Source organism: Rhipicephalus microplus, chromosome X (genome assembly GCF_043290135.1).
Source record: "Rhipicephalus microplus isolate Deutch F79 chromosome X, USDA_Rmic, whole genome shotgun sequence".
Classification (NCBI taxonomy): Eukaryota; Metazoa; Arthropoda; class Arachnida; order Ixodida; family Ixodidae; genus Rhipicephalus; species Rhipicephalus microplus.
In genome coordinates this window covers 28,199,426-28,222,352 of record NC_134710.1, presented here as the reverse complement: position 1 = coordinate 28,222,352, position 22,927 = coordinate 28,199,426, and the positions used below count along the sequence as shown (strand labels likewise).

Sequence of the window (22,927 nt, the reverse complement as noted above, 5' to 3'; positions counted from 1 at the left end):
GGCTTGGCGAACCGGTCGAGATGCGGAGAACTAGCGGTATCAGCGAGGTAAAGAACGCTCACACTCGGCGACAACTTGACAGCACTACCCCTTCTAGTACACTGTAACAGCACCCTGCAAACAACAGAACCGAAATGCATGCCTGCTACTGTGTCAAAAAGTAGTACATTATTTACTGATAATATCTCTATAGGCACTATAATATCTCATTTGCCTTGCTGAAATAAATACTGCTATATTTATTATGCAACTTCCTTAGACAGCACCACCTTTTCGGCAAGCCCTTTCCAAAAGTAAATATGGCGTCCGTGATGTAGGGACATGTGGAGGGTCACTGAGCGGCCGCGAACGTCCAAAAAATATATTTGTGGTGTGACAGTGAGGTTTTACACTGAACAATCAAATTGTCTCTCCCCAAATGTTTTTCTAAACGCTTCAACGATGCAAGCAAGCGAAACCAAAATTGGCCGCAAGCTTGATTGATATGTGGGGTTTAACGTCCCAAAACCACTATATGATTATGAGAGACGCCGTAGTGGAGGGCTCCGGAAATTTAGACCACCTGGGGTTCTTTAACGTGCACCCAAATCTGAGCACACGGGCCTACGACATTTCCGCCTCCATCGGAAATGCAGCCGCTGCAGCCGGGATTTGAACCCGCGCCCTGCCGGTCAGCAGCCGAGTACCTTAGCCACTAGACCACCGCGGCGGGGCAAAATTGGCCGCAAGCTGCCGTGCTACTTGCGAAGCAACACGAATTTGCGCAAACTGCCTCCGTAGCCTTCGCTACATTGTTAAGGGGCTTCACAGCACAGCACGCATTGCTGTGAAGCAACACTACAGGAAAAAACCCCACGTATTATCCGCACCTCCACTTTGCCACTGAAATTTTTGGGTTTTTGGTGCGGGTTATACCCCCGAAAACACGGTAGGGTCGAAACTTACCTATGGCCCATATAATGGCTAGACACTCTTTTTCGGTGACTGAATAGTTGGCTTCTGCTTTTGTGAGTGCATGGCTGGCGTAAGAGACGACGTACTCATCAAATCCAGGTTTACGCTGGGCGAGCACAGCACCGAGGCCAACTCCGCTAGCATCTGTGTGTATTTCCGTCGGGGCAAGAGGATCAAAATGTCGCAGTATAGGAGGTGACGTAAGAAGGTGGCGGAGTGTGGCAAATTCATCATCGCAAGCTGACGACCAACTAGAAAGGTCATTGTTGCCGGCAAGAAGGTCGTTCAAGGGCGATATGATGGAGGTGAAGTTGCGAATAAAACGACGAAAATATGAACATAAACCGAGGAAGCTGCGAAGTTCTTTTAAGGTCTTCGGCTTAGGAAATTCAGCAACGGCACGGAGTTTCGTCGGATCTGGAAGAATGCGATTTTTAGATACAACACGGCCCAAAATTAGGAGTTTTCGAGCGCCGAAGCAGCACTTCTTCAAGTTGAGCTGTAGACCGGCGGATGTGAGGCAAGTAAGCACTGTCTCGAGGCACTGAAGATGCGTCGAAAAGTCGCTTGAAAATATCACATCATCTAAATAACAAAGACATGTCTGCCATTTCAGGCCACGGAGGATGTTGTCAATCATGCGCTCGAAAGTGGCAAGCGCATTGCAGAGCCCGAATGGCATGACGTTAAATTCGTATCAGCCATCGGGGGTAACAAAAGCTGTCTTGGGGCAATCAACCTCAAGCATGGGAACCTGCCAATAACCTGAACGCAGATTTAGTGACGAGAAGAACTCCGCGCCTTGTAAGCAGTCAAGGGCATCGTCTATGCGAGGTAGCGGATAAACATCTTTACGCGTGATCTTATTCAACCAGGGGTAGTCGACGCAGAATCTTATTGAGCCATTCTTTTTCTGGGGAGTCCCACGGGCTGTTAGAGGGCTCAATAACACCTCGCTTCAACATGTCATCAACTTGTTTCGCGATTATGCGACGCTCAGATGCCGATACCCGATACAGACGCTGACGTAAAGGAGCGTGAAGACCAGTGTCGATTTCGTGAGATACTGTGGAAGCACGGCCCAAAGTCAGTTGCTGGTGGTCGAAGCTGGCGCGGAAGCGCTCAAGGAGGGCGATGATGTCGGTGCACTGCTGGGCCGTAAGGTTGGTGTCGATGCAGCGCGAAATTGCGTCGGTGAATGATGGGGAAGAGGATAACACACAGCAATCAACAGCGTCAATAGGTAGCGTAGTCGAGTGGTCAGGGACTACACGTGCACTCGAAGGATTTATGTCATCGGCAAAGCCCAGGCACTCCCCGCACAGTAACTTGGAAGGCGAGGGAAACGAATTTGAAACATAAATTGCACTAGATCCATCGCGAACATTCAGAACGGCGAAAGGAATCAGGAAGCACTTGCGGTGAACAGCGGTTTCAGAAGGCGTAAAAAGAACAGTTGAGCCACTAGAGACGTCACAGGAAAGCGGAACTAGGACGGATGAGTATGGGGGTATCGAAGTGTCGGCGGCAAAGAAAACTTTTTCAGGTGAAAGGGGCGAGTCGAGTGAAGCAGCGTCGCATAACGGCACGAACTCCATTTCGGTGCGAGCACAGTCGATGACGGCATGATGAGTGCAGAGAAAGTCCCAGCCTAATATAATGTCATAGGAACACCGCGGGGCCACTACAAACTCGACGACATAAATATTGTCAGCAATAACGACTTTTCGGTGCTCGCTCGCAGTGCTCAAAACAAAGTCGTGAAGAGGCATTGTGACTTTTTTTAGTCGACGGCAAAGCTTTTCAGTCATTACAGACACTGTGGCGCCAGCATCAACCAATGCAAAAACAGGTATACCTTCAACGGAGACAGCAACGACGTTGGACGGCAAAAAACAAGGTCTTGTGGAGTTCGAGAGATACGCAGTTCTTGCCCCCGGAACTGCGGCTTTCAGTTTTCCTCAGGGACTGGGCGAGGTCGACGTAGCATAGGGGAAAGGGAACGGCATTGAGGTGAAGGGGACCGGTGTCTGTTGAAGTTCCGGCGAGGTGAAAATGTGTCCATGGTGGCAGTCTCGCCAGATACAGCAGGCTCCGGTTGTTGTGGGAAATCATAACTGTTGGGCCTGATGTCGTCACGCAGGAAAAACTCACGCCGTCGACAAAATCGTGCCCCGTGACCCGCAATTCCACAGGCGAAGCAAGGCGAAGCATATGGGGCGATTGTCTTGAGTGCGCCAAGGGTTCTGAAAGCGTGGAGATGGTGGTCGGGAGAAAGGACGGGCAGCCTGGTACATAGGCTCAGTCGGTACGACAAAGGGGCGCGTGGACGTAGGTGCTCGCGACAGGCGGACGTCGGGTTCCGTTCAGTGCTTCAGCATAGGTCAATGGAGCAGCCACAGGTGGTGCGTGAGCTGTTGGTAGCGCCTCAGACACTTGCTTCTGGACTACTCGCTGTATTGATGGCGCTAAAGTAGATGGGGCACCTTCGGAGGTATAAGGCACGAGGAACAACTGGCTGCGACCTCCTCTCGTACAAATTGCTTGATTTCGAGAAGCAAAGCGGTGTGGTCTAAAGCAGTGCCCGCCGACATAAAGCGGAGATTGTTGCACATGGCGCGCTGGCACGACGAGTGGTGTCACGCTGTTTCCAGAGCTCATCATAGCTCTGACAAAGTTGGATCACTTCCGCTACCGTTTTCGGGCTTTTGGCGACAAGCATCTGAAATGTTTCATCAGTCCGTAGTTTGCGAAGCGCTGGACGGCCAAACAAGTCTGCAAACGCGTGCGTTCGGAAGGCCAACCAGGTCTCTCGTGACTACGGTGCCACAGACAGGCGACGTCGGTCAAATAAAATTGGACGACAGTAAGCTTGTGCGCATCGTCCCACTTGTGCTTGCTCATCCGGTCGTATTCGTCGAGCCAGTCTTCCGCGTCTTTGTCATCGGTTCCACTGAAGGTAGGCGGATCACGTTGCCGAAAGGAGCCGAGACAGACAGGAGCTGCAGTAGTTGGAGCCGTGGCGGCCGCCTGCTGATCGTCGTCCGTGGACACTGTAGCAACTGGAGGCAACATATGGTTTCGCAATTCCAGGATTAGGTGTTACCCAGCACTCTCCACCAATTAAAATGAGGCATTTTAGAGTGGCACTCTTTCATAAAACAGGAGAGCGGTCACGACACGTCAAGTGGTAATGGCGGAACCAGCCTGAGACCCAGCCAACCAAACGTCGTCTTGTTCACCGACTGAGTAATACCCCCTGCCTTTCTGAGTAGCACTCATCTTCTTCACTACAATACAAATAACTAAGGAGGACTGTATGCATTTTGTGAAGAGAATGGGCACAGCACTCTGCACTGTTGTCAGCAAGGCAAGAAAAGGGGAGCCACTAGGTGAAAAAGGAGGCCTCACACAAAACCTCATCAAGAGACTTACCAATTACTATGGAATAGCCCTCCACAACAACAGCAATGATTTGGAGGCAATGCACAAGGCTGTGATGGCGACGTACCACCATGTCACGACCACAGATGAGAGTCCTCACCATGAGCTATGTCCCCCTTGTCCTACGAGCTGGTGTACACACAGAGTCGCAAAGGCAAAAGGACACGCACAACCAGCCCACAAGTACAAGCTCTCTTGCTGAGTTGCCAAAGCGTTGTTGCCGATGTATGAACGCCTTGTAGACACACAGCTGCTTGAGCGGTGTAAAGGACGAAAGACACAAAATGCAGCTGAGAGCTTGCATTCTGTGATTCGGTCACTACTATCCAAGTACCAACATGCCTCTATTTTTGCTGTAGAGACCGCGGTGAATGAGGCAGTAATAAAATACAGTTCGGAATGTGTGCGGATGTACTTAGAAATTTGTGTTACATTGGGTGTACATCCTGGTTCCATTGACCCTCGTGAAAAAGACTGCCTGCATGTCAACAAAGCGCGTAAAAGTGAAGCAACCAAGAGACCAAGGTCCAAGAAGATGCCTCTTGGCAGTGATGCCAAATACTAAAGCCCTGGGGTATTTTAATAATGTTGCAGCATTTCCAAAACTTCAGAAACCACTTTCTGTGATGTTTTTTTGTTTTTCGTCAACCAACTTGCTCGTGGAAGGCATTGCGCGACTATGGCTGAACGGATTTTTATTCTGTTTGTTTTATTCTAATTGATAGACAGTGCCATACTTGAAGGCAGTCTTCAAATATTAGTTCAAGCTTTCATTATTTTTTTAATTTCACAATTACTAAAAGACAAAACTTGATGAAGCACATGCATATGCAAATAATGTTCAGCAGAAAATACAAAGTTCTTCCAGCACTTTAGTAAGTTTCGTAGCTGTGATGTGTGACTCATAGATAGTCTGGCACAGCCGTATGTACACACACATACAAAGTTGTTTCAGCACTTTAGTAAGTTTCATTGCTTTGTCAGACTCTCCACGAACGATGAACTTGGGAATTCTTAAAAAATGAGAACTAGTAAAGATATCTCTGTGAAAATTTGCGTTTATCTTTTTAATGTGATTTTTAGTGTGTATGGCACATTTCATCAACCTAGGCCGAGAAACAAAAAAGTTACAAATGATCCCAAGATCCCCCATTAATAAATGTTTTCTCTTTTCGAATTGCCTTATTCAGCCTACTTTTCGAGGAAAGGTTTTTTTTCCGGGCGACTTTAGGAGGTCGGCTAAAAATCGGGGTCCACCTAGATTCGAGTAAATACGGTATATAGACTATCTTTGGGGTTACAAATCCTGGCAATAAATTGTATGACATAGGATTAAAAAAAAGTGACAAAGTCGTAGCAAGGATGCTCTTAATGTGAAACAAGGCGCATATGTGTACACTAATGTGTTTTAAACGCAAGCTGCATACGCTACAGCAGATATTTATTCGATACAACTGATTTCGCTAACTCATTAATAAGCGCTAGGAGGATGATCTCACTGAACAGCTTTTTCCTAAGTGAAATACTTCTACAATACGATCCACCGTCAAACCTCGATATTAAGGACCCGGATATAACTAAATATCTCTTATAATAAAGTAAATGAAGACTACTCTTGATATGAATAGAATGCTGGGAATATATTTGTAAAACAAAATTTTGGATATAGTGAACCTATTTTAGTGTAATGTGCAACTTTGTTATAATTAGCTTTGAGTGTATGATAAATTGACATACTTTTCTTCACCATCGGACACTCCATGTTGCTTGCAAAAAGAAACACAGCCGTGTTGTGGCGTGTTGAATGGCAGTGTTTTTCTGCCGCATGCACGATGGAGTACACAAAATATGTGCTTCGTAGGTCGGGGCACGGTGTCGTCTGCTCTGCCTGACATAACCAAGATGGCGAGGGTGATTGCTACGGTGCCTATCAGATGGCGCTGCTGATTTCACATAAGGTTTACTGAGAAGGTGATGCCACGGGGCCTGATTAGACTATCATGTTCTACTCTTGAAATTGAAGCTCTTACGTCCTCCAAGTTTTTCTATCACCAAGATGAATTTCTGACCATTTAGCTGGAACAAGTCCACGCCAAGAGATTCCCAAAGATATCTAGGTAAGATCGTGGACACCAGACGTTTAGCAAGAGTCACGCGGGTGCTGGCCCAATAATGCAGCTGATGTCCACTGATTCCCGGCAATCAGACTCCCGAGGCGGGGCTTCGATCCTCTCCATACCCTGATTAGCTTCATGCAACAGCATCAAAACTGCTGGTAATACCATGAGTATGCAGCTGCTGTTCGACAAAACACTGCCAAGGAAAGAAAGCTCTTTTGCCACCGAGATGTACGTGAAACGGTGCTGCGGCAGCTTGCACTGCCGTGAACAACCACGCTGGCAAAAAGAGGCGAAAGCCGTGCACTCACTGTCAGACTCCCGTGCCTATCACACACCTCTTGAACTAAGTGGCAAGACTTCTAACGTCCCGCGGACTACCTAAGCTGCTAAGAGTTCCACGTCTTGGGCCCTGCAGGTGATGAGTAAAAAATGTATTTGCTGCAGCTAGCAGATTCACTAGCAGCTGAAGCATCCAGAATTGAGATCAAATACCTTTCAACCAGAGTCATCATGGTCCGCGAGGCGGCAACATGTCCAGCTCCATTTTGCCCAAGAATGAATTGAGGGGCTAGTGGTCATTCTCAACGTCAAAATGCCATGGGCAAATTTGCCAAGCCATATTATAACACTGTATAACAGTGAAATTTAAGGCTGGTGGTGTTACCCGTTCACTTCTGGAACAATGTCATGTGGGTTGCTTCACAGAAGCACGGTAACACAAAGATGGACTGACACATTGAGACTTCTCCGTTTCAAAAAACGCCAGGCCTGCTCGGAAGGCACAGCACAGTCACAGCGAAAGCTAGAAGAGCGGCCTTTCAGAGCCTTTTCGAAACACTCATTGGGTAACTCCTGCAAGCACACCACACTTACTTGATGCCCACTATGACTATAATCATAAAAATTTTAGATTAGTAGGCCAGCATTCCCTATACTACTTTTCGTCATTTTTCTGAGAAGGATGGTACCCGCTAACTTATTGTGAGGAATTTTGTGCCAATTGTTCAAGCAGTGGCTGACGATGATGAGGAATTACGCCTGAAGTGAGTATGCGCCACAGTTAATAGGAGAACGAGGACAAGCTTTTGTAATGGGTTGCAGCATTGGACGGCCCTCTCTTTACGCTATTCGCATTGTGCGACGACTAGCTGTTCTTTCGCTGTTTTAAAACGCTTTATAATTTGTATGAACGCGATTTCTTTCCTGACATCAAGCCTGCCTAATGCAAGTTTGCCAACAAGTCCCAAGCACCGGCGTGGCTCAGTGGTAGAATAATAGGCTGACACTAAGAGGACACATGTTCGAGCCCCACTGTGCCATTAGTACCAGGTTTTTTTCTAACTACACGCGATGTGATTACAGACACCGGTCGCACCCGCGGACAACTACGGTGCTGCTTGAGACCTGAGTTGTGATCTCGCAACAGCTTTCACTGTAAAAAAATTACCCCATGCTTTATCGGACACGAACATAAATACACAGGTAGCACGACATGATGTTAGAAGTTGAATGCATAGGATAAAATGCAGCAGCCTCTATACAGGAGGCCAGCCAGCTGTGTCATTTATAGCTGGCTGTGAAGTAAGAATATGAGGTCTGCACCGATGTGTGAAGCAGGGTGCAAACCACCGTCGATACGAAAGTGGCAGAAATGTAATAGAAGCCTGTGGTGCACTGTTACACATGATGATTTTCTAACTAGCTGAACAAAAAATTCTCTTTCAGAGTTGTACTGTCATTTATTTCTTGAAAGTGCCATATGTAATCAATCGCAGGACTAGAAGTAGTCTATATACTGCATACCTGTTTCTTTCTTTGTCTTTATGTATTCCGACACTCCCGAGTTTTACCCACAAAAACATTTATCAACACTCGGTACAGACCCCGCCACAGTGTTTGTGAAACTTTACAATTGTCCGAGATCATTCTGTCAAGATTAGGTACAAAAAGTCAAATCTTGAGAAGTTTGAATTTTTTTGGAGAGCTTTCGCAAGCGCCAGTAATAATACTAGAACATTCCATGCCGCATCTATAAATACTGATGTGCTTTGCTGCAGATCAGATTATCGACGGGCAATGCTCTGTTCGTCGCTAAATTGCTGTAATTTGCTCTTTTGGTTCTTCCTGGTCGCAAGTGCAGTCAAATAACAGAGTATTATTGTGGATATGCTAACTGCTGCTTTCATCAATGTCACGATGTTATGAGAGTACAGGAAAATCAAGTGCCAAGAGCATAAAGTGACAGCTACCCACCAGTGCTCGCAAACCTTGGCACATTTCGGCCAGGTGGTCCATCGGCACGGTTAGGGGCAGGAGAGACAAGCCACGCGCACCACTTAGTTCCAATCGCTTAAGGCTAGTCTCATACAGGAGCTCAGAAAGGCCACCCAGGATGCTGGATGGCACTGTGTGGAACGCTCGTCCGCTCCACCCTTGGCAATGTGGCTGGGAACCAGAAATCGCAAACAGGCTCAGAAAATGACTGCAATACCTCAGTTAATTGCACAACATAAAACACACCATGCTGGGAGAACTCAGGAAAGATAGGAAGAGGGGTGACAAACCACAAATATGAGAGGAAGGATAAAACAATAGCAGGGTGTCGGCATTGGCCAGCTGCTAGTAGCTGCTAGTAGCAAGCAATTAGTAGACTGGTTGCAGCTTCACTGCATTGTGATGTGAATGAGTAACGTACTAAGTGCCATAGCTGATAAACAACGCAAGCCTTGCTACAAGTTGAAGAAAGAATTAGGCATCGCTGTAGTAAAGCCAGCAGCTACAAAACTAATACATGCCCATTCAGAAAAAGTAATTAATTGGGCAAATCAGCAGGATATTTTCATGACTAAAGTAGTGATTTTTATGAACCAGTTTACTGGTACATATGCAACGGCATTGCAAAGTCGACCTACTTTTTGTTTTCTGCATTACAATAGAACAAAACTCCAGGAATGTGACAAGCAGGTTGGACGGCGGCTGATCCATGGTATTCACATCAACAGAGACTAGGTCTGAATGCATATCAAGTAAATAAAAAGAGCAATCAGTGTCACAGAACTGTTCTAGCAAAAGAGACTGTGAACAAATAAAATTGGTTAACTATTCCTGTCCTCTTAAAGAGACACTAAAGTCAACTATTACGTCAAAGTTGATTGTTGAAATGGGGTTCCAGAAACCTTGTAGTGTTACTTTTGTGCTAAGAAAGGGCCTATTTTGAAATAAAATCATGTCTCAGTGCTTCGCATCAGGTTAGCGCACTTCAAATTACCCGCCTGAAGAAGCAGACCGACCAGACCGACTCGCGTCACTGTTGCCATGCTCAACGTTGCCCGGCAAGTAGCAGCAGACCGAAAGCAGCGGGAGCCACAGCAGCAACAATTGCCATTGATCTATAGTGGCTAGAAAGGTTTTTCTGCTGTCGCAAACCCGGGCGCCTCCCCAAGTGGGGGCGGAGAAATCAGATTCTATGCACCGCAATGCGGCGCTGTTTGTTGCTGGCGCACTAGCAAGTGACGTGGGAGGTTGACGACGGGCTGCAGCTGGCGGCAGTGAAACCGCGTCCCTGCTGCAAAACTGCTTCCCGAAACACTTATATTTTACCTGTAGATATTATCACTAGTTATCTTCGCGACAGCGATACAAGAAAATAAAAATAATTTTTACTATTCATATAGCCTTTTACGATGCACAAACTAGGAGTTCGACGCATTTTTGCCGCGCACACACAATTTTAGTTGTCTTAAGATGGCATCTACCTCACAATGCAGTTTGACCTGTCTTTCCTCCCCCCCCCCCCAAAATGAAAGTGTATGTTTCAGCTGACAAAGGCTGGAATGGTCAACAAATAACTGCTAGACGAATGAAGCACCAACGAAAAAAAAAGTACACAACAGAGTACGCGCCTTTCTTTTTTAGAGCTGTCTGTACCAATTATTGTTAATTTGATAAACATACCCGCTTTATTGTGCTCTCTAAGCATGCAGAAAGTAGCTGCGACAAACTTCCTTGAAAATCAGCGCGTCATTTCTTAGGTGTGTGCAGGTCGAAAAGAGGGGGGGGGGGCAAATCTGCTCCATACATTAAATTAATAGGGAGGGAAGCAGCTGCGATGAACCTCCGCCCTCCTCCAAGGTGGATGTTTGAGCTGTGAAAGGCTGGAATGGTCATATATAGTAACTGCGGCACGGATAAAGCAACAAGGAAAAAAAGTACACAGGCAACAAGCCGCACCTTTTTTTTTCAACTGAGTTAATTGTCTTTGCCAATTGTTAATTTTGAAAAAGCACCCGCATTATTGAGCTCTTCTGCGTATGCAAAAAAAGGGCAGAGATAAAGTTATTTGAAGACCAGTATGTGAAGCTTAAGTTGTACGTGGAAGAGGATTGGACAGCCGTCGTTACTAGGGGGGGGGGGGGGGTGATCCTGTTGGAATTTTGATTTTGTTTTTGCAAAGTCTTGTTTCAAATAGGGGCACTGAGAAATCAACATTTCCCTTCAGCTATTGCTTGGCTTTTACTTATTGTTCTTCCTTATTTATTATATTAAAGTAAGTACATCTATTTCATTTGTCGCAGCTTCTTAATAGTAATAATATTTTCCTCATGTGTGCATGAATTTCAATTTAATTTCTGCTGATGCTCATTTTCGTTTTCATTGAGGTATACCTCTTGTTCTTTTTTTTTTCACTGTTCACTAACATTTTGCATCAAAACACTTGTCCTTGCGTCTTTCTGTCTGGTTGTTGTATTTTATTTTTTACGTGATAGCTATAAATATATATAAACAGCTATATATATATATATATATATATATATATATATATATATATATATATATATATGTATATATATATAAATATATATATATATATATATATATATATATATATATATATATATATATATATATATATATATATATGAATATTGAAGTCTATACTCAAGCACAACTGTGTGGAAAAGAATGTTAATAAGCTGAGACTAAAGCCCTGAATCTCCTACATCTTTGTTCTGTGCGCGCTATGTATCCCGCTTAATTTTTGTATGTGCTGTTCAGATGAAGATAACCTGGCAGTATACCCTGAAGATCAGTTTTTTTCCCTTCGTTTACAATTTATCGGTGCCCTGTGTGACGAGCACAGCATCTTTGTACTGTTAGCACAAAGCCTATTTTTAAGCGAGAAATGCCTAAGAGCGTGGACTCAGACCTGTATATTGCCACGCTCCATTTCCCAAGTTTTTGTTATCGTCCCAAAACACCACACGATTCTCAGCGCAAACCGCGCCTGCAGTTTTCGAGAGGGTTCCGGACTGTAGTAGATCATTTCGATAAGATCACGCCCACTGTGCGAATGATACAGATTGTTCTGGAACGTACGCCGCCGCCAGCGATAGCGCTAGAACATTCGACGGCGGGAGTATAAATGCCGACGCGCTTCGCCGCTAGTGAGTTGTTGATCGAAGGCTGACGCTCCGTTCGCCGCTATCAGTCTGAGACTGCTATCTGTGCGAGATTGCTGCTGTAATTGGACTTTCTGTTTACCGGGCACAGGTTCGCCCAAATAAACAGTTAAATCCCAACAAGAAGTCTCCTGTCTTCGGCCACGTCACGACCCCGTGACATTTGGTGGAGGTGCTGCTTCGTTCATGTACCGGACGCCCCCGTCAAGCCGTGAACCCAGCCCACGTCGCGGAGAAGACACCGACGCCAACCAGGAGCAGCGAACAAGCCGCCGACAGCAAGGGCTACCACCGGAGTACGGGCTTCTGCACGACAAGCCGCGGAAGACCAAGGCCATGACCGCGACTGCAGCGACAATGACAACCGCAGCGTCCCAGCCCACTGTCGCGAGAGCAAGGTTTCCAGCTCCAGTATCTTCTCAGGAAATTTGTGCAAAACCAACTCCTGCTTCTTTTTTAAGTCTTTCTTTGTACTCTTCTACCTTTGTGTTTGTTTCTCTGGCCATTACAGAGCTTCGACTTTCGACTTTAATGGAATGTGGGATAAATCGTGTTTTCCAGCCTGGGACAGGCGCCTACACGCTGCATTTTACGGCTCACAAACCGAGCAGTCAAGGTCGCCCCGTTCGGGATTAGAAGGGGAAAGCTTACTAAGAAAAGCGTCTAGCGAGAGGCAGGTCCGGCGCCACCGTCCGAGTCTAAGCCATTGTTAACAGGCACGCGTGTCATTGAGAATGACATGGGGACGCGACCACTTAGCCTGACCGAGACTTAGTGGCGGCCGGTAAACGACCATATTCCCCCGCGCTCTTGTTAGGATGTCTGGGCGCCTCGCTGTCGCATGTACACCTGGTAAGCAATGGTGTACCCATTGCTCTTAAGGACGCTTCTAGAAAGCAACAGTTAATGAAAGAACTTACGGGGCCCGAGCGTGGGAACGGCCGCCGACGGTAGTCGGCCGAAGGAAGCAGCACGGCCTGGTATGGGAGAGAGTGTCACGTGCGGAGGACCTTTCCCTTTGCGTGTTTCATTTTGGTAAGGAGGTTTTTACAAATGTAGTGCCTTTTATGAAAGTGTTTCTGTGATTGGTTGAGATGCTGCGAGTCCAAACATGTGATTGGTTTTTGTGAAGACTCTTTGTTCGACCAAGGGTTTAAAAGAGGATGTTTGAACTTGAAAAGTGAGCAGAGCGGAGTCGGGGTCAACGGCGGATCTCACCACCGGAGACCAGCTATGCGGGCCGAGGGGTATGCCACCATTTTCTATGTTTTGTCTTTGTAACCCAGTGCATTTTGTAACTTGAAGTTGTGTTAGCTAAATAAACCCCCAATAAGTGCTCCCCGAATTCATCGTGTTGACGTCTCATCGATTGCCTCCGCGGAGTTTCAACCACACTTATTCGTCTCCCTGGTCGTCCGATGCGCCTAACTTGAACAACCCCGACGTTTCGCTACAAACTGGTGGAGGTTGCTCGGTAAGGATAGTCCTGCTCTGAAATTATGCCCCGAGTCAACAACAAATATCAGGAACCTACCTCTGACAGCTCCACTATGACGGAACCCCATACCTTCTTCTCTGCTATGTCTACCCCCCAAGCTAAACCATTCATCGGACCACCAGTCTTTAGAGGTGCGCCGGAGGAATCTATTTCCGAGTGGCTACTTTGCTACGAACATGTAGCATCGCTTAATAATTGAGATCAAGCCATGAAGGTGAAATTTCTATATCTGGCCTTAGACGGAGATGCGAAAAAGTGGCACAATACTCAAATTCTAACCGGTGCCCCTAATACATGGGAAGAATGGGCGACGCTACTAAAAACGTCCTTTACGAGTCACCGCTCAGTAGAGATCGCCTATTTGCGGCTACAAAACCGCACTCAATTGCCGTCCGAAACCCCCGAGCAGTACTACTATGACGTCGTACAGCTGTGTGCAAGAGTGAACCCGTCTATGACGGAAGATGATCGGTTGCGGATCCTTATACGCGGGTTACGTCCGGATATTCTGGAGAAGATGATAATCGCAAACCCGGAGAGCTGCACTGCATTCCTCCAAATTTAGCAACGAATAAATCTGGCAGCTTTGATGAGCCGTGTGTCGGGGCTACAACCGATTGGCATCCAGTATTCCACCGAATCGCAGTCGTGGATGCAAAACATCGCGCATCCCGTAGGGTTCGCACCCGCCGCAGCGACAGGGCACCCTCCTCCTACGTGTGTCGCCCCCTGCGCCGCGGCCGAATTGCGCTGCCCGCGGGAGGCTGCCGACCGCGAGAGACACCTGAAAACGATTGCGGACTCGGTTGCCCTGCTGTCTGACCGGCTAAAAAGCATCGAAGACGAGGTGCGTCGCCCCCCAATGCCTTGGCCTCAGAGAACTTCCCGTGCCAACGACGGGCGTCCCCGATGCCAGATTTGCCGCCGCATAGGTCACATAGCACAACAGTGCTGGCAGCGATTCCGAGATGGCAGGAACGATCAGGCGGAGCTCCAAGGCAATCAGAATGTACAGCCTAATCCTTCGGGAAACGAGAACGGCCGGGCCTAGGGGGCCAGCCCGGCCGCCCCATCGGCACATTGTCGGAAGGTCAGCTTCTCACAGTCCCCACACGAGCCAACGGTACAGAAACAAAACTTGTAATTGACACCGGCTCGGCCGTAAATGTCATCTCAGAAGAATTAGCTAACAAAATAGGTGCTTCATTCAAATCGAGAAAAGACCTATTCATCCGAGGAATTGGCGGAGGCTTGCTCACCCCCATTGGCGAAGCTGAAATAAAACTTGAAGTTGGCACCACCAAAGTTCACGAGACGTTTTTAGTGGTCAAGGATTGCCCGTACGAGCTACTCGGTGGTCTTCCTTTTTGTCGAGCAGCCCGGCTTCTCATTGACTTCTCCAAAAAAGAGCTGCAACTAAACGGTGAAATTTTCCGGCTACGTATAGACTCAAGTGCCCCCGAACATAATGATGTACTTGCAGTGCGGTGCCACGAGCAAATTCGCATTGAACCTCGCACAGAAGTCGCTATTGAAGTAAAGGTCGCAAGGGACGGAATTCACCTCGTCGAACCGAACAGCACGCTCAAAAACGGACTTCAGGTTGCACGCACAATAACGAGGATCGTGCATGGGAGAGGCCTTATTCGCATAGCTAATCCTACCATGTCGCCAGTAAACCTGCTCACCGGAACAAAGCTTGGATGGGCTTCATCTATTCATGACGCACAGCTGGCAAACACGGTCCCCGAGAACGATCAAGTGCCTCAAGAGTTTGACATAGAGACTGGGGATCACCTACAGCCATCTGAGCGGGATGAACTGCTGTCGCTAATTGAGAAATACCGCCATCTATTTACGAGCAGTGACAACCCCATCCGGCAGACTCATGTCGCTGAACATGTGATCGACACAGGTGACTCTCGACCAATTCATCAGCATCCATATCGTCATTCCCCTTTTGAAAGACAACAGATTGAGCAACAAGTAGAAGAAATGCTGCGCGATGGGATAATTAGAGAGTCTCACAGTCCTTGGTCATCACCTGTCGTCCTCGTGAAGAAGCCAAATGGGACTTGGCGTTTTTGCGTCGATTTCCGCAGAGTCAATGAGGTCACTAAAAAAGATGTGCACCCACTGCCACGAATTGATGACATTCTCGACGTGCTACAGGGGTCAAAATACTTCACCACACTTGATCTAACATCAGGCTACTGGCAAGTGGGCATCAAGGAGGAAGATAAGCAAAAGACCGCATTTGCCTGTGGACCCGGCCTGTACGAATTCAATGTTGTCCCTTTCGGCCTGTGCAACGCCCCTGCCACATTCCAGAGAATGATTAACAAAGTCCTCAGTGGTCTTCTCTGGAGAGTTTGTTTGGCCTACTTGGACGACATCGTTATTTTTTCGAAGACTATGGCAACTCATTTGCAAGATTTGGAAAGTGTGTTTTCGGCTTTGGACGTGGCAAACTTACGACTTAAGTCCGAGAAATGCAGCTTCGCTCGCCAGGAGATCAAATATCTTGGACACATTCTCACAGGTGAAAGCATCCGGCCGGACCCAGACAAAGTAGCAGCGATCGAAAAATTCTCAAAGCCACGAAACAAGAAAGGTGTACAGAGCTTTCTCGGAATCTGTAACTACTATCGGCGATTCATCAAAGATTTCTCTCGCATTTCGCGACCTCTGACCAACTTAACCAAAAAGGATGTTCCTTTCGTCTGGGATGGGGCATGCGAAGTGGCCATGCGAACCCTCAAAGAAAAGCTGATCACAGCCCCAATTCTGCGTCAGTTTGAGCCGGGAAAGCCGATAGAGGTGCACACTGATGCCTGTGATTACGGCATTGGCGCCGTGCTTGTACAGAAAATTGGAACTCAAGAGAGAGTCGTCGCCTATGCCAGCCGCCACCTTAACAAGGCTGAGATGAACTACAGTACCACTGAGAAAGAATGCCTCGCCGTTGTGTACGCCTGCGGACAGTTTCGGCCATACGTCTTTGGTTGTAAGTTCACGGTCGTGACTGACCAAGCCAGCCTGGCTTGGCTAATGAAAGTAAGGAATCCGAACGGTCGTCTTATGCGATGGTCCCTGTTGCTTCAGGAATTCGACATAACGTTGCGACACCGCCCTGGCCTCAACAATGGAAATGCCGACACGCTTTCCCGCCTTCCTCATGACCCCGCGCCTGTAAGCGAAGAAAACCCCTTACCGTTGCTGGTTCTGGATCAGGTGGATGTTGGAAAAAAGCAGAGGGCAGACCCATGGATGAAAGAAATTATGCAGCACCTCGAGCACCCGGATGCGCCCGTTGTCAGGAAAACTAAAAGAACGGCACGGAGCTTTCGGTTGATCGACGGTGTACTGTATCGAAGGGCGAAAGGGTTTCAGGAGGATCGTGCTGCGCTCGTTGTCCCCAAGTGCTTGAGATCTGAGATTTTAAGGTACTGCCATGACGCCACCACGGCAGGCCACTTAGGTGTCAAGCGCACATGGGAGAAAGTTCGTTGCCGATATTTCTGGCCGAAGATGTTCTCGTACGTAAGCAAGTACGTTCTCTCCTGCCCCGACTGCCAGACACGAAAGCAACCGCCGGGGAGGCCGGTCGGTTTCCTCCAACCGATCCCACCTGCAGGTCGACCTTTTCAGCAGGTGGGCATGGACTTCATTGGGCCTTTCACTAAATCCAAAGCAGGGAACCGCTACATCGTCGTGATTACCGACTACCATACGAAATGGGTCGAGGCTGTCGCGTGTCCAGCGGCCACTGCCGCAGAAGCAGCCAGAGTTTTCGTCGAACAAATCGTCCTACGTCATGGTGCCCCGGAGAAAGTAATAAGCGATCGTGGGCAGCACTTTGTCGCCAACTTGACCGAAGAAATATTCCGGCTCGTGGGTAGCGAGCATGCCACCACAACAGCATACCACCCACAGGCCAACGGCTTGTGCGAGCGTTTTAACCGCACGTTGGCTGACATGCTCAGCATGTACGTTTCCTCACACCACCGCGACTGGGATGAATTCCTACCGTACGTTCTATTTGCATACAATTCTTCCACCCACGAGACGACTGGATTCACTCCCTTCTTTCTTCTTCACGGACATGAACCGACACTACCGGTGGATGTAGGGTCGGGCGCGCAACGCGGATTCGACTACACCCTGGATGCAATGAAAGTGGCCCGCAGGCTGCAGCAGGCTCGAAAAATAGTAAATGAACGGGAGAAGCGTCAGCAGGAGAAGAACAAGCGCAGCTATGATGCTAGGCGACGAAGCGTTGTTTATCATCAGGGCGACTTGGTGTACTTGTGGACTCCTTCCCGGGCGAAAGGGAAGACGACAAAGCTTCTTCACAAATATCACGGACCTTTCCGTCTTGTGCGCCAGGTAGCCGAGAACAACTGGGAGGTGGTAGACCAAACTGGGAAAAAACGTGACGTTGTGAATGTGGCGCGTTTAAAGCCCTGCCACGTTCGATTGGGCTCCGATGCCGACGACGCGGACGATGAGTCTGATGATAATCATGAGGTGCGCGATCTCGGTGGTGTTGTGCGCGAGTGCAGTGCAAGGAGAGATGACCACGGATTGCATCACAGTGTTGTGCGCGAGTGTGGCTCCAATGGTGATGTGCGCGAGTGCGGTTCGCGAGTGGGTCAGGAACTCCGTTTGCAACATTGTGCGCGCGGGACACAGACCAGTGTTCCAGTACAGCAGTGCGAAAGCTACGACACGGACACTGAACTTTACTCGGACTGGAAGACATTTTCAAGTAATAACAACGCACAACAGAATGTCAGTGCTTACGAAACGGACACTGAATTGTATTGCAGTACCGATGAGTGAACCCATATATTTCTGTGTCCAATGATTTTGTTTTGTTTTTCATCTGTTGTTTTATGTAATTTTTTAAAACATCTCACACACTTGTTGAATGCAAAACCTTTTTGTATAATTAGTCTATTTATTGTCGTGTTTTGCAGATAAAACGAGTGGGGCACTCTTTTTCGTAGGGGGGAGGTGTCGCGAGAGCAAGGTTTCCAGCTCCAGTATCTTCTCAGGAAATTTTTGCAAAACCAACTCCTGCTTCTTTTTTAAGTCTTTCTTTGTACTCTTCTACCTTTGTGTTTGTTTCTCTGGCCATTACAGAGCTTCGACTTTCGACTTTAATGGAATGTGGGATAAATCGTGTTTTCCAGCCTGGGACAGGCGCCTACACGCTGCATTTTACGGCTCACAAACCGAGCAGTCAAGGTCGCCCCGTTCGGGATTAGAAGGGGAAAGCTTACTAAGAAAAGCGTCTAGCGAGAGGCAGGTCCGGCGCCACCGTCCGAGTCTAAGCCATTGTTAACAGGCACGCGTGTCATTGAGAATGACATGGGGACGCGACCACTTAGCCTGACCGAGACTTAGTGGCGGCCGGTAAACGACCATATTCCCCCGCGCTCTTGTTAGGATGTCGGGGCGCCTCGCTGTCGCATGTACACCTGGTAAGCAATGGTGTACCCATTGCTCTTAAGGACACTTCTAGAAAGCAACAGTTAATGAAAGAACTTACGGGGCCCGAGCGTGGGAACGGCCGCCGACGGTAGTCGGCCGAAGGAAGCAGCACGGTCTGGTATGGGAGAGAGTGTCACGTGCGGAGGACCTTTCCCTTTGCGTGTTTCATTTTGGTAAGGAGGTTTTTACAAATGTAGTGCCTTTTATGAAAGTGTTTCTGTGATTGGTTGAGATGCTGCGAGTCCGAACATGTGATTGGTTTTTGTGAAGACTCTTTGTTCGACCAAGGGTTTAAAAGAGGATGTTTGAACTTGAAAAGTGAGCAGAGCGGAGTCGGGGTCAACGGCGGATCTCACCACCGGAGACCAGCTATGCGGGCCGAGGGGTATGCCACCATTTTCTATGTTTTGTCTTTGTAACCCAGTGCATTTTGTAACTTGAAGTTGTGTTAGCTAAATAAACCCCCAATGAGTGCTCCCCGAATTCATCGTGTTGACGTCTCATCGATTGCCTCCGCGGAGTTTCAACCACACTTATTCGTCTCCCTGGTCGTCCGATGCGCCTAACTTGAACAACCCCGACGTTTCGCTACACCACGATGGTCATGCATCAACCCAGGGAACCACCAATTTTCCATGGGTCATCGTTCGAAGACCCGGAGTCCTGGCTAGAGACATACGATCGTGTGGCCGCCCTCAACCACTGGGACCATGACGAAAAGCTGCGTCGTGTGTTCTTCTATTTAGAAGACACCGCAAGGACCTGGCTCGAAAATCGGGAGTCCACGCTCCGAACGTGGGATGTTTTCTGCGGCGCATTCCTGCAAACGTTCGCGAGCGTCGCTCGAAAAGAGAGGGCCGCTGCTTTATTAGAGACCCGGGTTCAGCTACCAAATGAAAATGTCGCCATTTTCACAGAAGAAATGACCCGACTATTCCGTCACGCTGACGCAGACATGCCTGAGGAGAAAAAAGTTCGTTTCCTCATGCGAGGGGTCAAACAGGAGCTCTTCGCGGGGCTGATGAGAAACCCACCGAAAACCGTCCAAGAATTTGTAGCCGAAGCGATCACTATTGAAAAGACCCTGGACATGCGCACCAGACAGTATAATCGTCGCCTGACTGCAGACTGCGCTGCTGCTCAAGCCAGTAACTCCGGAGACCTGCGTGAAACGATCCGAGCGATCGTGCGGGAAGAGCTGCGCAAGATGTTGCCTTTGGCGCAGCCTCAAGTGGATTCGATCGCCGACATTGTGCGAGAAGTTCGGCAATCGCTTCAAATTCCCCACGCACCGCTGCCCGAGCCGGAAGCTATGAGCCACGCCGCTGCACTGCGCCACAACGCTCCTCCCGGTCCACGCCAAAACGCCGCCCCATCGCACTTCCGTCGACAGACGCCACCGCCGCCGCCAGCCCCACCGACGTCATACCGTTCGCCAGCGGCCCAGCGCAGTGCACCGAGGAAGACTGACGTCTGGCGCACCCATGACCATCGCCCGCTCTGCTACCACTGCGGCGAGGCCGGACACACATACCGCCGTTGCCAGTACCGACAGACGGGATTGCGTGGCTTCGCCGTCAATGCACCGCGCCCACAGCCAGGAGAACGACCACGTGACATCGCCGACTACCTGACAGGAACTCGGTGGACACCACGAAGCCCTTCGCGTTCGCCGTCGCCCAGCCGCCGCACGTCACCGCACCACCGACAGTACTCTGGCCCAACGCGGGGCCGGTCTTCTAGCCCGTATCCGGGAAACTAAGGGCAGCAACCGGTGGAGGTGCGGTTGCTGTGCGACGAACTACCGAAGATCCTCCGACGACGACGACGCCGCGACGGAGCTTTCGTCGTCTTCGAAAATTCGGCAGACCCCAATCACGAAACATCGCATCATAACCGAAGAAAATGCCAGACCACTCCATCAGAGTCCGTACAGAGTTTCGACGCGAGAACGGGAGGCCATCAAGAGACAAGTTGATGAAATGCTGCGGGATGGCATTATCCAGCCGTCCAAGAGCCCATGGGCATCCCCCGTGGTGTTAGTGAAAAAAAGGAGGGGACCCTACGTTTCTGCGTCGATTATCGCCGCCTGAACAAAATCACAAGAAGGGACGTGTATCCTCTCCCACGAATAGACGACGCACTTGATCGGCTCCATAACGCCAAGTACTTTTCTTCAACGGACCTCAAGACTGGCTATTGGCAAATCGAAGTCGACGAAAGAGACCGAGAGAAGACGGCGTTTATAACACCGGACGGCCTCTTCGAGTTTAAGGTGATGCCCTTCGGCCTTTGCTCAGCGCCTGCAACTTTTCAACGCGTTATGGATACAGTACTGGCAGGATTGAAGTGGCAGACTTGCCTTGTGTACTTGGACCACATCGTTGTGTATTCCTCGAGTTTCGACGAGCATCTTCGGCGCCTTGAAGCGGTACTTCAAGCCATCAAGACTTCCGGACTCACACTGAAGCCAGAAAAGTGCAGATTTGCGTATGAAGAGCTCTTGTTTCTGGGGCACGTTATCAACAAGTCTGGAGTTCGTCCTGATCCACGGAAAACAGCCGCCATCGCCGAATTCCCGCCGCCCACTGACAAGAAAGCCGTGCGCCGATTTCTGGGCCTGTGCGCCTATTATAGGCGGTTCGTGAAAAACTTCGCCCGCATCGCCGATCCTCTCACTAACCTTACCAAGGCCGACGTGGAGTTCAAGTGGGAAACGCCACAGGAACACGCTTTCCAGGAGCTTAAACATCGCCTCCAGACGCCTCCGTTACTTGCCCATTTTGACGAATTCGCCGAGACAGAAATACATACTGACGCAAGCAGCGTAGGTCTTGGCGCCGTTCTTGTGCAGAGGGCTGACGGACTTGAAAGGGTTATTAGTTACGCCAGCCGATCGCTATCTAAAGCAGAAGCAAATTATTCCACAACAGAAAAGGAGTGCCTCGCCATCATCTGGGCTACGTCGAAATTTCGCCCATACCTCTACGGCAGGCCCTTCAAAGTTGTGAGCGACCACCACGCCTTGTGTTGGCTAGCCACTTTGAAGGACCCTTCAGGTTGCCTCGCACGATGGAGCCTGAGACTTCAAGAATATGACATTACTGTCATTTACAAGTCCGGCAAAAAACACTCCGACGCCGACTGTCTCTCTCGTGCGCCTGTCGACCAACCGCTACCCGACAACCCGGATGACGACTACTTCTTGGGAACGATAACTACCGACGACTTCGCTGAACGACAGCGGGCCGACCCGGAACTTAAGGCCCTAATAGAATACCTCGAAGGCAGGACCGCCGAAGTCCCGAAGGTATTCAAGCGCGCACTTGCGTCGTTTCTTCTACAAAACGGTCTTCTACAAAAGAAAAACTTTTCACCGCTTCGGGCTAAGTATCTCCTTGTGGTGCCTTCAGCTCTGCGACCAGAACTCCTGCAGGCCCTGCACGACGATCCGACGGCAGGGCACCTCGGTGTTTCTGGCACGCTCGCGAGGATACAAGAAAGGTACTACTGGCCGCGTCTTACCACCGACGTCGCTCGTTATGTGAGGACATGTCGGGACTGTCAGCGACGCAAGACACCGCCGACAAGGCCAGCGGGACTTCTGCAGCCAATTGATCCACCTTGCCGACCTTTCCAGCAGATTGGTATGGACTTACTGGGGCCGTTCCCGACGTCGGCTCTCGGAAACAAGTGGATCGTGGTAGCTACCGACTACCTCACCCGATACGCCGAGACAAAAGCCCTGCCAAAAGGCAGTGCATCCGAGGTAGCTAAGTTATTCGTCGAAAATATCGTCCTACGTCACGGCGCCCCGGAGGTCCTTATCACCGACAGAGGAACGGCATTCACTGCCGACTTAACTCAAGCGATCTTGGCATACAGCCAAACAAACCACCGCCGGACAACAGCGTACCACCCACAGACCAACGGCCTCACCGAGCGGCTTAACA

At 49.0% G+C, this 22,927-nt stretch overlaps 1 protein-coding gene across 1 annotated transcript in view; it reads right to left on the bottom strand.

Moving 5' to 3' along the window:
- Nucleotides 1-22,927, bottom strand: part of LOC142774964 (uncharacterized) — a 63,528-nt gene that overhangs the window by 23,161 nt on the left and 17,440 nt on the right. Inside the window, exon 7 of the mRNA XM_075876099.1 lies at nucleotides 8,772-8,963. Coding sequence (XP_075732214.1) covers nucleotides 8,772-8,963 — 192 coding nt within the window. The remainder of the gene's footprint in view (nucleotides 1-8,771; nucleotides 8,964-22,927) is intronic.